This window comes from Platichthys flesus, chromosome 3 (genome assembly GCF_949316205.1).
Source record: "Platichthys flesus chromosome 3, fPlaFle2.1, whole genome shotgun sequence".
NCBI classification, from domain to species: Eukaryota; Metazoa; Chordata; class Actinopteri; order Pleuronectiformes; family Pleuronectidae; genus Platichthys; species Platichthys flesus.
In genome coordinates, this window is record NC_084947.1 from 10,773,901 (window position 1) to 10,790,511 (window position 16,611).

At 40.4% G+C, this 16,611-nt stretch overlaps 2 protein-coding genes across 2 annotated transcripts; both read right to left on the reverse strand.

The window, feature by feature from the left end:
• Nucleotides 1–1,261: 1,261 nt before the first annotated feature.
• Nucleotides 1,262–7,938, reverse strand: LOC133942699 (zinc finger and SCAN domain-containing protein 21-like). Its single transcript, XM_062381820.1, has 3 exons — nucleotides 7,216–7,938; nucleotides 5,790–6,128; nucleotides 1,262–2,824 (listed from the first exon to the last, which is right to left on the reverse strand). The coding sequence occupies exons 1-3, from the start codon at nucleotides 7,520–7,522 to the stop codon at nucleotides 1,911–1,913; spliced, it is 1,560 nt and encodes a 519-aa protein (XP_062237804.1). The 5' UTR covers nucleotides 7,523–7,938; the 3' UTR covers nucleotides 1,262–1,910.
• Nucleotides 7,939–8,014: 76 nt separating this feature from the next.
• On the reverse strand, nucleotides 8,015–15,056 carry qng1 (Q-nucleotide N-glycosylase 1). Its single transcript, XM_062381819.1, has 7 exons — nucleotides 14,936–15,056; nucleotides 13,708–13,905; nucleotides 12,876–13,022; nucleotides 11,399–11,511; nucleotides 10,628–10,771; nucleotides 9,681–9,876; nucleotides 8,015–9,597 (listed from the first exon to the last, which is right to left on the reverse strand). The coding sequence occupies exons 2-7, from the start codon at nucleotides 13,895–13,897 to the stop codon at nucleotides 9,368–9,370; spliced, it is 1,020 nt and encodes a 339-aa protein (XP_062237803.1). The 5' UTR covers nucleotides 13,898–13,905; nucleotides 14,936–15,056; the 3' UTR covers nucleotides 8,015–9,367.
• Nucleotides 15,057–16,611: the final 1,555 nt, after the last annotated feature.

Consider the following 16,611-nt stretch of genomic DNA (forward strand, 5'->3'; position numbering starts at 1 on the left):
ACATAAATTAATAAACAAGATAGCACTAGGGGGGCTGGGGAGTTAGACAGCTCATTGGCTTTCCGTTGACTCTGAGAACATATTAAAAGCATTTATGTTTTTTATTAATCCCAGAAAAAGAAAAATATTGAAATAAATAAGCCAATCAAAGCTGATGTGACCAATGATACATACCCCTAGTTAAACAGACACCACCACCGCTCAGTTTATTTTCATAGATTGTCTTGAAAATAAGATATTTCATCATTATTATCATTCTCCTAGAGTTGCAACTACAAATTAAGGGAACAAATTGTTTCATCAACAAAGACTGGAAAAGGAACCCTGTGCTGAGCTTTACTCTTCTTAAACCTGTGCCTACCAAACACACTAGACGGGACCAAGTAAATACTTATTCAAACTTTTGTGAACAAAAAATCATCCTGGAACGCGTTCACATTGACCGATCATCTATCATGACCAGAAAAACAAAAAGATATCAAGGGGCAGTTAGAAAAACACCACAGGAAGCCCGCCATTTTGCATTTAGTGCCCATTTTGGCCATATTCCACATTTTTACTTTGAGGTACTTGTACCAGGGCTTACATCAGATCAACTTCAAATTGAGATGAAAACAAAAAACATTAAACATTCAAATTAAAATTTCTGGGACTGCAAAGCTGCACTGAACGGGCCCGAGCACATGCGTTTTGTACACATTCAATACATAAAGGAAAACACACACTATCATTGAATCTCACAAACCAAGAAACCATTGTTTTAAAACAAACATATTTAAATCATATGAACTAGTTAAGAACACACATTCATACTGGGCAAGGAACACACTTTAACCTTAAAATGACATGGACATTATGAAAAAGAGATAAATTATCTAGAAATCAGTAGAAACAAGACATATAAACTAGGGGTGCAACGATTAGTCGACGTCGTCGACAAAATTCGATGACAAAAATAGTTGCAGACGGATATACTCGTCGATGAGTCGTTGGTTACGTCATAGTTTTACGGGAGGTGATGTTGGAAATAGCTGAGGAGTGAGCCCTCTCGCTTCCTTCCTATCTCTGAAAGTCGCGCATGTGCAGTAGTGACAAAACATTGGCCATTGGCGGCGTCCGCTGCAACAGCATCTCGCACTAGGAAGTAAATAGTTCGGGCGAACTTCACCCTCAACATGGCCCGAAAAAAAATACCTGCATTATGTGTACGCCGGAACCGTGTACAGCCGGGCCGGACGAACTGACCTGACCCGCTTTATTTGGTCCGCTCGGCGGACACGCGCATTTGAGGAGGTTTGACATCGTAACGTAAACGATGCGGATTCGCCTCGGTAAGATAGCCTGTTAGCTAGCTTGCTACATACACGTATATACCTGTGCGCAGGATTCTAGAATCCATTACCAAAAAAATGGTTTAAACTTTTTTTTAACGAGTTTAAAAGCGTAATGTTATCCTGTTGCCTGACAAATGTCTTTTTTAATTACAATTATTTACAATGATGTTTTTATTGCTGATACTTTCCCTGTCCTTTTTATTAACAAGAATACAAAACAAGAATATTCAAATGGATACTTGAAATTTAATATATTTTTAGTATCAGTACTTTGCCTGTTCTTGGTTCACAGGAAAAAGGGAAACTTAAATTTGATTTTTTTTTTGCTATAATAACTTTGCCTGTCCTTGGTTTAAAATGGACAAAAATATTTTTTTCTTTGCTTTTGTGTCAACAGTACACTAATATGCAGCAAAGTTTATTATTATTATTAGGTATGTATGATATCAATATCTTCTGATAAATCCTAATGAATCTTTTGCTGCAAAGGTTGCAACTGAATCACTTCTCTACTTTATGAATCCTCACATGTCTAGTACAATAGGACTTAATCTTAAATCTTTTACCACACTCAGATCAACTAAACTGTTTCTCTGCTGTATGACTCTTAATATGTCTATTTAGATCGCCCTTATGGCGAAATCTTTTACCACACTCAGAGCAACTACATGGTTTCTCTCCTGTATGAATCATCATGTGTGTATTTAGATGGTCCCTACGGACAAATCTTTGACCACACTCAGAGCAACTAAACGGTTTCTCTCCTGTATGAATCCTCATATGTCTATTTAGATGGCCCCTATGGATACATCTTTTACTACACACAGGGCAACTAAACGGTTTCTCACCTGTATGACTCCTCATATGTCTATTTAGATGGCCCCTGTAGTTAAATCTTTTACCACACTCAGAGCAACTAAACGGTGTCTCTCCTGTATGAATCCTCATATGTCTATTTAGATGGCCCCTGTAGTTAAATCTTTTACCACACTCAGAGCAACTAAATGATACTTCTTCTGTCTTTCTTCCCATATCACTTAGAGGCTGTTTCTTATTTCTTGTATTTAAACCAGTCTGAGGTTCCCGGGTCTCCATCCAATCATCCTCACTGTCTTCAGTCTCAGAAGAGTCTTCAGTCTTGTCCTCAGTACCTTGTTGTAAACATCCATCAGGACCTGAGTTCCTGGCTGGTTCTGGTCCTCCACAGTCCGGTCTGTTCTCTTTCGTCTCACTCGGATGAAGGTTTGACAATCTAAGTTTTTTTTCATCTTCTTCACTGTTCACAGTGACAGGAGTCAATGTGAACTTGATATCAGCCTCCTCCAGCCCTTGAAGCTGCTGTCCATCCTGATTGGTCCACGGTTCCTCCTGTTCCTCCTTAATGTGGGGGGGCTCTAGGTCCTCCTTGGCCACAAGGGGGCTCCACTGCTGCTGCTTGGGGGGAACCTCTTCTTTATTCACCATAGGTTCCTGGACGTCTGCAGGACACACTTAAACACAAAAACACACGTTTATCATTTCAGAGTTTCCTTAAGTGTTTTGAAAAACTTGTGTTGTGTCGCTTAATGACATCTGTTGTGATTTTTGAACGATCACATTCAGGAAGTAGAGATGATGAGGTTGTTTACAGTTAGTGTTAGCAGCTCGTAAAGGAAGCAGCAAAAAACAAAGTGTTTCTGGTCAAAAAGTTGTTCATTTTGAGGCCAAATAAACTACTTAGGTCACTAACAGAGGAGAACACGGTGAGGGGAAGTTAGTTAGTTGGTTAAGCTGCTTTCAGACCTGTGGGTAAAACTCAGAGAAATGTGTCCAGACTTTCTGTTTCAGACATGAGCAAACCAGCAGCAGGTTCTCTGCACAGACTCGTTCACAACAGCATCAAATCCTCCTCATTATTCAGGTGAGAGGTGGAGCAGCCGGGTGCAGCAGACAGAGACCGGATTAACTCTACTGCTCGTGCTGATGCTAGCTAACGTTAGCCTGTGTGCGGTTCCTCTAGGGCACATGTGTCAAACTCAAGGCCTGCAGGACACTTCTGGCCCGCGAATGAACTATCTATTGCCCGCATCCGTTCTCAATACAAAATAAGTATTGAGAATTCCTGAGGGTCAGTGAACAGGTCGGGATGGGGCACCTGTCGGTTCTAGACATGTGGCTGGGGGGTTGTGTGGGATGGCAGGCTCTCATGGGCTGATGATTTGGCGGGTCAAGGGTGAATGACAAATGCCAGAATGCACATTGATGAACTTGTATCCAAGATGAGACACCAAGTGTCTGGCCCAGAACAGTGAGCATAACCGAGCAAAAAAAACAATGCTTTGACGCATTTTCAGTTTTTAAACGCAGTCTTGATTTATTTTTTTTCTTTTGCTTTTACCGGAGATCTGATTTTTCTTTGAAGTAAATAATTTTTGGCTGTTGTTTGGCTGTACAAAATGTTTTCACTTGAAATAACTACGGAAATATAGCAGATAGAGCCATAAGCTCTATTACTTTTATATTTATTTATATCTCATAATTAATGTTGTTTTATCGGCAACACTCTAAAGGCAGCAAACAATGCTTTGACGCATTTTCAGTTTTTAATGCAGTTTCATTTCAGAATTTTTTTTCTCTTGCTACTACAGGTCATTTGATTTTTCTCTGAAGTAATTTATTTTTGGCTGTTTGGCTGTAGAAAATGTTTTCACTTGAAATTACTCTGGAAATATTGCAGATAGAGCCATAAGCAATAAATGAAACTGGTTTTATTACTTTTATATTTATTTATGCATTATTTATTTCATTTATTTTCATAATTAATGTTGATTTATCTGCAATAATTTATAGGCCTATCCAGGTTCAATATGTGCACTAAGGTCTTTCAATACGTTTTCAATAAACATTGAATCCTTCTGGCCCTTGACTTGTGGCAATTTTTTTATTTCGGCCCACTGTTTTTTTGAGTTTGACACCCCTGCTCTAGGGATTGACCTGCTCTGTGCAGCCGGACTACGGCTGCATCACGGCATCGAGCAGTGAGAACACACACTGTCATTGAATGTCATGAACCAAGAACCCATTGTTTTAAAAACACATTTAATCATATGGACTAGTTAAGAACACACATTCATACTGTGCAAGGAACACACTTTAACCTTATATGACATGAATGACATTATGAAAAATAGATAAATTATGTAGCAATCAGTAGAAACAAGCTATAAAGAAACAAATCTTTCGCGTTATATTTTCTAGGGAGATAAAAACTGTTAGTCTATTTAAAACAGTGAACTATGAATGTATGATATGAGTATCTGTCGATAAATCCTAATAAATCTTTTGTTGCAATGGTTGCAACTGAATCACTTCTCTCCTTTATCAATCCTCAGATGTCTCGTACAATAGAACCGAATCTTAAATCTTTCACCACGCAGAGCAACTAAACTGTTCCTCTACTGTATGACCTTGGGCTGCAACTAACGTCTATTCTGATAGTCGATTAGTCATCGATTATTGAAACGATTAATCGGATTATGAATGACACAAATTCTCAATTGCTCTTATGCATAATTTTAATTAAAAAAGACATTTGTCAGGCAATAGGTTAACATTACGCCTTTAAACTAGTTATAAAAAGTTTAAACCATATTTTTGTAATTGATTAGAGAATCCTGGGCACAGGTATATAAGTGTATATAGCAAGCTAGCTAACAGGCTATCTTACAGAGGAGAGACTGCATTGTTTACGTTACGATGACAAACGGGCCTCCTCCTCAAATGCGCATGTCCTGCTTACATGGAGAGCACGTCCGCCTTACAGATATTGCACGTAGGTTTTTTCGGGCCATGTTTAGGGTGAAGTTCTCCCGAACTATTGACTTCCTGCTACGCGATGCTGTTGCAACGGACCTCGCCATTGGTCCATGTTGTGTCGCTTTTGCATATGCGCGACTTTCAGAGATAGGAAGGAAGCGAGATAGCTCACTCCTCAGCTATTTCCATCAGCACCTCCGGTAAAGCAACATTTAGTTCAGCTGCACGGCACGAAAAACACGCGCTATTACGTAACCAACAAATCATCGACGAGTAAAATCTTCGGCGACTATTTTTGTCATCGTTTTTTTCGACGATGTCGACTAATTGTTGCACCCCTAGTATGATCCCTCATATGCATATTTAGATTGCCCCTATGGCGAAATCTTTCACCACACTCAGAGCAACTCAACGGGGTCTCTCCTGTATGAATCCTCATATGCATATTTAGACTGCCCCTATGGCTAAATCTGTCACCACACTCAGAGCAACTAAACGATTGTTTTTCTGTCTTACTTCCCATATCACTAAGAGGCTCTTTATTATTTCTTGTATTTAAACAAGTCTGAGGTTCCCTGGTCTCCATCCAATCATCCTCACTGTCTTCAGTCTCATTAGAGTCTTCAGTCTCAGAAAAGTCTTCATTCTTGTTCTCAGTACCTCGTTGTAAACGTCCATCAGGACCTGAGTTCCTGGCTGGTTCTGGTCCTCCACAGTCCGCTCTGTTGTCCTTCGTCTCACTCGGATGAAGCTTTGACGATTTAATTTTTTCTTCATCTTCTTCACTCTTCACAGTAACAGGAGTCCATGTGACCTTGATATCAGCCTCCTCCAGCCCTTGAAGCTGCTGTCCATCCTGATTGGTCCACGGTTCCTCCTGTTCCTCTTTAATGTGGGGGGGCTCTTCGTCCTCCTTGTCCACAAGGGGGCTCCACTGCTGCTGCTTGGGGGGAACCTCTTCTTTAATCACAATCATTTGCTGGACGTCTGCAGGACACACTGAAACACAAATACACACTGTTATCATTTCAGAGTTTCCTGAAGTGTTTTGAAAAACTTTTTTGTGTTGTTTAAATGTCAACAGTTGTGATTTTGAACGATCACATTCAGGAAGCAGAGATGTTGAGGTTGTTTACAGTTTGAGGTCAAATAAACCATTTTATTTGGAGGCCAAATAAAAACTGGCCTCCAAATAGATTCATTTTGAGGCCAAATAAACTACTTAGGTCACTAACAGAGGGGAACAGGTCGAGTTAGTTGGTTAAGCTGCTTTCAGACCTGTGGGTAAAACTCAGAGAAATGTGTCCAGGCTTTCTGTTTCAAACTTGAGCAACACAGCAGCAGGTTGTCTGCACAGACGCGTTCACAACAGCATCAAATCCTCCTCATTATTCAGGTGAGAGGTGGAGCAGCCGGCTGCAGCAGACAGCGACCGGAAGTGGCGTATTAACTTCGCTGTTCGAGCTGATGCTAGCTAACGTTAAGCCTGAAACATGCTTCTGCGACTGCGTCTGCGTCTTTTCACGCCGCTGTGGCGCAAGACTCGTTTTCATTCATGCTTCCCCAACCGTTGCGCGTCTTACAAAGCAATTCCGCGCCAGCACACTAGGCGGAGTAATGCTTTTTGTCGAGACGACCTTAGAGACGCCTTCTTTCTTCTTCGTCGATTGTTTATTTACATAGCCACTGCGGCTCCTCGTAGCCTTTTTCTGGCGGACAAATCCGCCAGTCAGTGACAGGTTATACAAGTGATCATACTATCGGATATCTTCTGCTAAGTGCTCTTCTATTTGGTCCATATTCGTTCTTCTAAATCTTCCGTGATTTCTGCCGGTATTATGGGGGCATGAAACCGGAAATGCAGCTCCAGAAGGGATGTAGAGCAGACCAATCACAGCCTTGCGGGCTGAGTGAGCTTGCGGAGCGTTGCCGTAAATTTTAGAAAAGGGGGTCGACACCCGTCAGCACGTAAGGAGGGATACATAAGCACGTAAGGGACCCGGAAGGGCTCTTGCGCTTACGGGCCCGTGAAAACGCAGAAGCATGTTTCAGGCTTTAGCCTGTAGGGGTTCCTCTAGGGACTGACCTGCTCTGTGCAGCCGGACTACGGGCTGCATCACGGCATCGAGCAGCCTCCTCTGTCGGCAGATCTCCCGCTCGGACTGCTCCACTCGGTCCTCGTACTCTGCCAAGGTTTCCTCAAGCCCCGCGAGGATCTCCTCAGCCGCCGCCCTTAGCCGCTCGGTGAGAATCTCTCTCAGCGCCGGGACTTGAGTCTTTCCTCCTCCTTTCTCCACCTGCAGCAGAAAGTCTTCAGCGGCAGCGCTGATCCGCGCATGTACCGATACCCGCAGCAGCTGCACTGCGGACATGTTTCTCCTCTCTGAGCACATCGAGTCATTTACGATCAGAGAGAGCCAGCGGCAGGAAACCAGAGACTCCTAGCCAGCAGCGACCCCTGTTGGACTGGAGGACGAAGAGGAAACGAAAGTACTAATACTGCACAGTAGAAATACTATATTATAATATTATAAAGTAAATATTATAAATATTACTTTAATGTAGTAAATGTAGAGAGTATTACTCTACTACATTAAAGTAATATTTATAATATTTACATTACAAGAGCTGTATAGAAGGAGGAACTAGTGTCCGCGAACGCAGCACCGCCCTCTTCTGGAAGAGCTGCCTTATTGTTTTGTGACAAACTGTTTTCTCTCATCAATATTGTAAATATTTATATTTTTCGTATGTTCTCAGTTACACGAGGCATCTTTTGCACTGGTTGATGGTTTCCATTTCTGTTTCCCCTGTTAATAGGGTTTTTCCTCACTCTTGTTGAGAGTAAAGGGCAGAGGATGTTACAACTTAAAAACCTAAAAAAGTAAAGTAGTAAAGTAGCTTTATTGTCAATTTCTTACATGTTCAGAACATACAAGGAATCGATACAACGTTTCCCACTCTCCCACAGTGAGACATATAAAGTGCACAGGCACAACAGAAGACACAAGACATTTCCTAATACTAAACCCTATACGACACAACTCTGATTTGTTTATATGGACTTATAAAAATGAAAAGAAGCGACTGGATGAGCAAGAAACCATGGCGAAGTGTACCAATCCATGTTTTGATTTTAGTTTTGTCAGCAGCCAAGACAAAAATGACAGCAACCAAAAGTGATCCGCGCAGCCACAAAATGATGGTAAACTGGCGCCTTAAATACTAGGCTACTGGTTAACCTATTTGGAATCTACCATTGCCAGGTGTTCCTTATTTCTTAGTATCTGCTAGATTTTTAGAAACTATTTTATAAAGCACTTGAAACATCTTATTTACAATTTATATACTCTAATGCAGTCGATTACCTGATTGAAAAGTGTGCTATTCAAAGTGGAAATTGTTCTGTGAAAATCCTGCTAATAAAGTACCAATACTGTTATGAAAGTGTGAAGTGCTGTTATTTATGTGCAAAGTGCAATTAATACAGAACCCCAATTGTGCAATAGGCATACACCTACAGCTACTAGTAATGAAGTTCCCTTTGTTACTGGGCTTTACAAATAAAATATGATTGATTATTATTAAAACAAGTTACATTCACATGAGCATTTACCAATAAAGGCTGCAGAGAAGTACATTTAATTTAGCAGTACGTACATATACAGTATATATATATAGTTAAGTTTTGATAGCCTATTCAATTTCACATTTTGTTACTCTGTTTATAAATTTTACTTGATTTATTAAAAAACATTAATTTTAAATTTTTGTGATTCTACAATTCTGATTCACCATAGACTTCAATACAAAATAAACAAAATTATTCACAATCCAGTACAAACCGCTGCTAAGATCTTTCTATCTTATTTTATGACAATATTCATGCAAAGTTAGATTTATATCATATCAGTACAATCCTGCCAACACTGTTAGTATTGGTTCAAATTGCAGCAGATTTACAGTATGCACACTGAGATCACTTGTTAGAAATGTTCCATCTCATTAACATTAAACATATTAATTTACTGTAAATGGACAACAGTGATACATCCCACACAGACAAACAAGCGACATTATAACTTCCCACCTGTTTCCATTACAGATTGAGAGAAGCCCGTTTGTGTGTATATCTGGCACATGAACATGTTTGGCTTTATCCCAGGGAGAGGCACCAGTGCCAAGGCTGCACACTGAGGAAGTGCAGCCTCCTGTATGTGTGGCTGCCAGACAGCTCATCAGTAGTAAATACAGCGTGTGCGGTGTACGGGAATGTGGGCCATCTCTTTCTGATGCTGTTTGGCGTAAGGCCACAGGTAGAAGTCTATGATTCCGGAGTTGATGTGACATGTCTCTCCGTCTCGCTCCTGCACCAGTTTGCAAAGTTGTTCTTTGATCAGCTCCACGGACCAAATCGAACAACCTCGGATCTCTACCTCCCTCCTGTCCCCTGAACACAGCAGCTCACCTGAAAGAAAAGACAGAGTGATCAAATCGTACTATTTAATAATTATCTTCCACGTGCACAAACGCTCTCCTGTTCGGTCTCACCTTTCTTCAGCATCTGCATCAGCGTGTCAGAGTAACGTAGCACTCCAAGGTAGACGAGAGCCTGCGGGACCCTGTAGTCTGCAAACATGGTGAGCCAGTCCATGTTGATGATGTCTCCTTCTCCTCTCGCCTCCATGACACCCCAGAAATCTGCCACCAGGATCTGGGCTCGCTTGTACAGTGAGATTCTCTTGCACTATAACACACAGGGCAATAAGGATCATATCTCTGTTTATTTGTTTTTAAACCATTGTTGTTTATTACCAGACAGATGTTCATACACAAAGATAATATATCGGTAACAATGTGTACGCACATACTATAATTAGCCCTTTCACTGACTGTATTTAGTATAAAGAGAGAATTTGAAATATTGCCATATTGTCTTTGGCCAGAAGGTGGAACTCTAACATCAACAATCATCATCTCCATATCCATACGTTTATCTCAGATCACCATTCCTCTATTCTTTCAAGATGTTATATACATCAAGGATGTGGGATGGATCAGGGAGGAGCTCAATCGATTTTTTACTTTCGTTAACTTTGTAGAATAGAGTGTTTTTTAACCTTCCTTGATTTCATAGAATAATTCGTGGATCTAGATATTTTTGTAAACAGGCACATTGAGGAACTGATATCTTAAAGCGGTGGTGGAGGTAAACACTCTACAGAGAGCCTTTCTGGTTAGACTTTTGAAGTGTCACAATGGTACAGTACATTTATTAAATGTATAAAGAAAAACAACTAAAGTCCTTAAAGAAAATGTTTCAAAATGTACTTGGCCACATAACCACCCTGAGAGTATGATTATTTTAGCACATGGGACAAATGTTTCAAAATGGATTGTCCTGTCTGAGATGTGGATGACACACTACGTCAACAAGACCAATAGTTCTGAAAACATGAACATGGTATTTGCAGTAAATATGGCACTATAGCTCTGACCTCATATGTAGCTTCGTCCTTGTAGGAAGGAATCTTCTGCACAATAAGCTCAACCATCTTGCGGGCGTCATTCCCGGCTTGGCTGATGAAACTGCGGAAACTTCCGCCATGTTCCAGCAACACGAGGCCGCCTTCAGTAAGCACCTAGTTAGACACAGTCAGATCTCATTTGACAACAATGAAGAGAAGGAGAGTAAGATGCACACTTACTCTTGTTGAGGGAATTGTGTGACACTGATAGAGAACACACAGTGGAATAATTACCTGAGTGAAAATATCATCTATCTCGTGAAAATCTGTCCAAATACATTTAAAAAAACCGAATAATTTAACATAAAAATCCATGTGTACACAGCTGCCACATGAATAGAGCAGGACATGAGACAATAGAACCTAAGACACGTAACGTACCCTGCAGGAATTTGACATTGCGCTCGTTTTCTATTGATTAGAGAGATGAGATGATGCATCCTGTTTTTCTCACCACATCTGTTTCTCTCTCGGCTGAGAAGAACTGCTTTAGTTTTGTGCAGTGTAAATTAAAGAGACAGCTGTGCGTTCAGAGCAGTCACGTGATGTTTTTGAGCCATTTTTTAAACGGAAAGTAGAAAAAGCAAAGCACGACATCAGCCATCCTCTTCATCACGGAACTGAAGATGAAACAAACTGAGATACCAGAGGAGGGTAACTGAAGTGATGAGTGGATGGAGTATATCATTACATTGCCAGATTCCTGGCGGTTGTGGGACATACTGGTGATAATGCTCAAACCTTGTGGCGGGCCTGCAGCATTGGCATGGGCGTTTCATTGTCAGATCGAAGGATGTGTCCGAGCTCCTCCACACTCATCTTGGAGAAGTACTTTGGATTGGTGATGGGTATACCTGCAGAGTGAGGACAAGAGAAACCTCTGGGTGGTCCTATCTTTAGACAGGAACTCGTGGGGAGGAAGCTGCTATGTTATGAAGTGACCGTGTGCTGCAAAAAACACACAAACCCACAGTAACCATTTCTCTCGCAAAAGACATAATTTGCTCTGATCTCATGCTGCTGTCGACCCTCCAGATCCCCCTCCCCTGTAACAAAGCAACCTGTGCTATTCTGGGAGAGTCTCTTGTAATTATAAAGGCCACGACTACCACACATTGAGAGCCCTGTTCCATATGAGACATAATTGATTCATATCCGGAGTCTTTCACACTCATTATGACTGATGCACGGGCACACGCAGCGCTACAAGCGATTTCCAAGCAGTCCAGGTTCAAGTAAAGGGCGTGTGCACAACAAGTGGCCGCAGCAGCAAGAGAGGGTAGATAATCGAAGAGAGACATCAGAGGGGGTTTGAGTATACGTCTCTTTTTCTCCAGAGACAAAGGTTCTGTCAAAGAGGATAAAGCAGCTTGTGAAAAAAGGTTAAGATGTCGTGTTTCACTGTCAGAGAATGGTCCTGCCTTGTCCTCATCACTGTGACATCTCGATCACTCAGCATGTTTGTTTATTCACTGAGGAAGAGCTTTTTTCTTTTCTGCAAAATTTTCATGAAAATGTTTCCACAAATGTTAGAAGCAGCTACGATGCATCACCACAACTCCAATACTCTGCTCTGCCATGTGTGCCGAATGAACCAAAGTACCCCTAAAAAAATTATTATACACGTGATTCATAGACAGGTCATCTCATCCCTTCGGGGGGGGGGGGGGGGGGGGGGCAGCTCCTTATGGGCACTTGTATAAGTCCTGACGATTGATGGGATAGTGTTTCCTCAGTTCCTCGGTTTCTGCTTTTACCGATTGTTTCACCCTAACCCTACAAATGTCTCAGGATGGAGCAGAGGGGCCATCGCATGGAAGATGCGGACGCAGATGTCAACTTAAAGACAATAAGAGTCTAGAGCTTTTGGCGTTAGAAACCGACAGCGGTGCTACGAACATAAACACATGATTCCAGCAGTGGAACATATACATCATGTTCTGCCTCCTGCACGATCTACCCAGCCGCCCTCCCTCGCCTTCCAATATGTAAAAGGCTAACTCATGTCAGAACCCAAGCTTCAATGTCTAATAACAGATCATTTCAAAAGAGACAGGGGCTATGACTGTAATCAAAAGGGTTGAAGAACACTTCCCTGTGTTTGTTTAGGGACTAACCTAAATGAAATTCTGCGGCGACTGCACCTTTATCAAGGAACAAGCTAAATTCTGTGTTTTCTCACATCTTTCATTCAGCGATTTGTTAAACACGCGCTCACCTTCATCCATGGCTCTGAGAATGGCAGCACAAAGTGTCATGTAGCCTGTGTACGTGGTCCCTTTATATGTCACCTCACACTGCTGAGTTTCTTCATCTGGCCAGAAGGAGAAGTTCATGGTGTCGACAACAAACACCCAGTTTAAGGCCTGAAGAGTTCAAACAAAAAAGGTTATTAAGTGAGAGACATGGAGACTGTTGTGTAAAAAGACACATACTTTATTGCAAATTGTTTTAATGCAACGGCTCCTCTGCTTTTTTGTTGATGATGCTCATTAATTATCACCTTCCAGGATCACTTTGAAATTCTAGAACACTTTTCACTATATAGGAATCACAGATATTAACCAGGCTTGACATTTGTTTTAACCAGTGGATAAACAGTTGTGAAATGCCAATTTACAGTGTTTGTAATAAATGAATGACGTTGATTAATCTGCTTGTCTTTTAAAAGATCATAAATCAGTAAAAAATGGCACAATGTCGTAAAGCCACGTTACCTCTTCAGATCTCTTGAATTGTTACCTTTATATAAGATGTATACATATAGAAAACACAGAAAATATCTACTTTCAAATGTCATAAGAAACACTTATTCATCTCGATGAAAAATATCTGTGACGGGATGATACAGGCTAAGTGGGACAATAAACGGCTTGTGTTTTTCTTTCTTTCTTTTCCATATTTGCATTCATTCATGCAGTCTCTCTGTCCTCCCTCTCCCTGCCTGAGCCTCGAGGTTTATCACCAACCGAAACCCACTCAACTGAACATCAGTGAATAATTTCTTCTGACTCCTTTTCATTGACCACACACACTTGTTGACAAACTCCCCTGGTCAGAAGACGCTGCCGGGGCCAGTGGATTCCCCTCTTTCCAGCCACTGGCAGTCAGAGCCTTACTGTGTCGGAGAGAGTAGAGCATCTCTGCCGCCTTCCGCACTCCCTCCTCCTCCACAAACACGTCCTGACTCCGCTCCGCCACGAACAGGCCAGACTCACGAGGAAGAAGAGGCGTTTCCATGATGGATACTGTGTGAAGCAAAGGAATCAAGTAAGGTATAAATCTGTTTGTAATTTTAATCCACCAAATGTCAGGGGGAAACGCTTTAAAAAAAATATGGGGGGAATAGAAGCAGCCAGAACTTTACCTGAGCCAATTACTTAAATGTATTTCATATAAGTGCATCACTAATATTTGTGATAAGAAATGAAATTCTTACACACCTTTAATAATATAGTTTTAAATAATAATAATAATATATACTATTTAAATAGCACTATTCAAGTTTAAGCCCTTCGTGCTTCCGAAACAAAAGAGATTTAAATTTAAAACAAAAAATGATACCCTCCTTTTAGGACGTACACATTTTGAAACAGGACAGTTTATATCGCCGGCACTTTGTATCCCCCGTACATCAATTTAAATATGTGCAAGTAAAATATCGTTTTAAGTAAAATAAAGTAAAATAATTGAATGGTTGAATTAAAGATAATAGTTCTGGTTATAATAAAATAATCTCATATGGGGTGAATATGTACTGTAGTGGTACAAAAGTATGTAAAATCTCAGGCAAACAATATGAGAAAAAAAATACTATTCACATAGAAACAATGAATTAAACACAGCAACATAGTCAAATACAAGAATATATTAGATTGTTAGTGAGATAAACAAATCATCGCTGTCTCTCGTTATTTTTACGACACTACTCCGCACTTTGTGTGACTGAATGAAATCCACGTTCTCTCGCTGTGATCAGTCACGTGGTTTACTCCTCATGTTCGGTTTTGGATGATCTATCTTTTGCTGAGAGGATCAGTGCTGTCTGCGGGTCAGTGAGAAGAAGCCTTTTGGCATCACATGTTTCCTTTTTTACGATCGCAACGATCAAAGTGCACTACCAGCAGAACCTCGACCCCACAACACAAACCACTGCATCAACAGCTTCAACACTGGGAATCTACGAACCAGCTCTTCAGTCTTTAACTTCCTGTTCAGCTTCCTGTTCTGACACTTTGTTGATTTGATCCTTATTTCATATGATACGATATGACTTACCAAAGATCAGACAAAGTCTCCTGCTGCTTCACGCTTCCAACTACCTGGGTTCCAGCTGTCGACCAATCAGAACTTCCGCTGTGCAAGCGTCACAGGGTTACTGACCAATCAAAGGAAGCCAAGGGAGGAAACCAGAGGAACGATTTCCGTTTTGAATACGCAAAAATAAACAACTGTTTATTAATTCTGTATAATAATGTTATAGGTCTTCTAAACCAAAATTACTTGGTTCCAGATTTTTTGTAGTCGTTAAATAGATCATGTGTAAATTTACATTCTACAGGGAAACACTAAAAGTTGCATTATTCCTAACCAGTAATGCAGAAGTGGAATTCTTAATCAGTTATTCTCCAAATACAAAATTGTATCGTTTTAAACGTTTAAAATTAAATGTTCATAGTGTCAGCTTCTCAAATGTTTCTCTATCCTGGTTCTGTTTTATTTTATGCTAAACTCAATAAGTGATCGAGCGTCTTACCCCGGGAATAGTGATGGTAACTTTTCACTGTCTTTAAACGTCAATAGTTGTCAGCTCCACTGTTTAAAGGCATAATTCTCGGTTACAGCCTTACACATCTTCTATGGTGGTATATGTTTCCAGAGGTTAATCACATGCAAACTACATTAAAGGAATCTGAAAAAACTAAAGCGCAATATTAACTATCATTAATACTTGAATTTTGAAGTTAGCGTTGCGTCAACAAGAAGCCATTGTTTCCATGATGCTGATACCAGTTTCTTCTGTGAAGATTTGCTTTTTTTTGTGTCTTTATAATTATTCTAATATCTTTGGCTTTTGGACATATGCAATTCAAAGCATCACCTTGGGCTTTTGAGATCTGTGGACTACTTTAGACAAAACTATGGTTCATTTAATGTAGCACAGAGGAATTTTTGTTACTTTGAATAGGTATGAGTGCAAGTTGCCCTGATCTCCGACAGGTGAAACATTCTTTCAACATTTTATAAATGATCAGAGTTCTTATGTTCTGAAAAGGCTACAAATATTTTCAGGAAGCCGTTATCTCAGTTCATGTTATTAATAAATGGCAGCCAACAGGAGTCGACCTTCAGGATGATTAAGCAGATCAGACTGTTCAAATATGACCTTCATAGAAGAGTCATTAGAAAAAGATCTCAACTGCGTCCTCACCACAAAATTGCAGCAGGGACTTCAAAGGATCAAACAACCCTGATGTATTCCGGTAAAAGTTGAACTAAAAATTTTGGTTGCAATTAAAACCGGTATGCAGAGAACACGCACAAGGCTTGTGATTTAGACAGCTGCACAGGGGACATAGAAATAATTCAATTAAATACCAACAATGTCTGGCCAGCAACACAGTACATAGGTGAACATCCCTCGAACAAGAAATTAAAAGCTGAACTGGCTTAAGAAAAAAAATGTAGTCTGTGACTCTTTCTGAATGGCTCGTTACCAAGTACTGACCACAGTGTGCCAATAATGTTTCCGTACTTGTGATTCGAGTAAAAAAAAATATATATGAAAAGAATCCAAACTTAAACTAATATAGATCTCTTAGCTATTACGCATTCAACTTGCAGCCTAGATATTTCCAATAGCAAGAAATCTACCACTTATTTAAAATGTACAAAACTGTCACAAAAACAATTCATCACTTCTATCTACAATACTAGCAGTGCAAAGAAAAGTT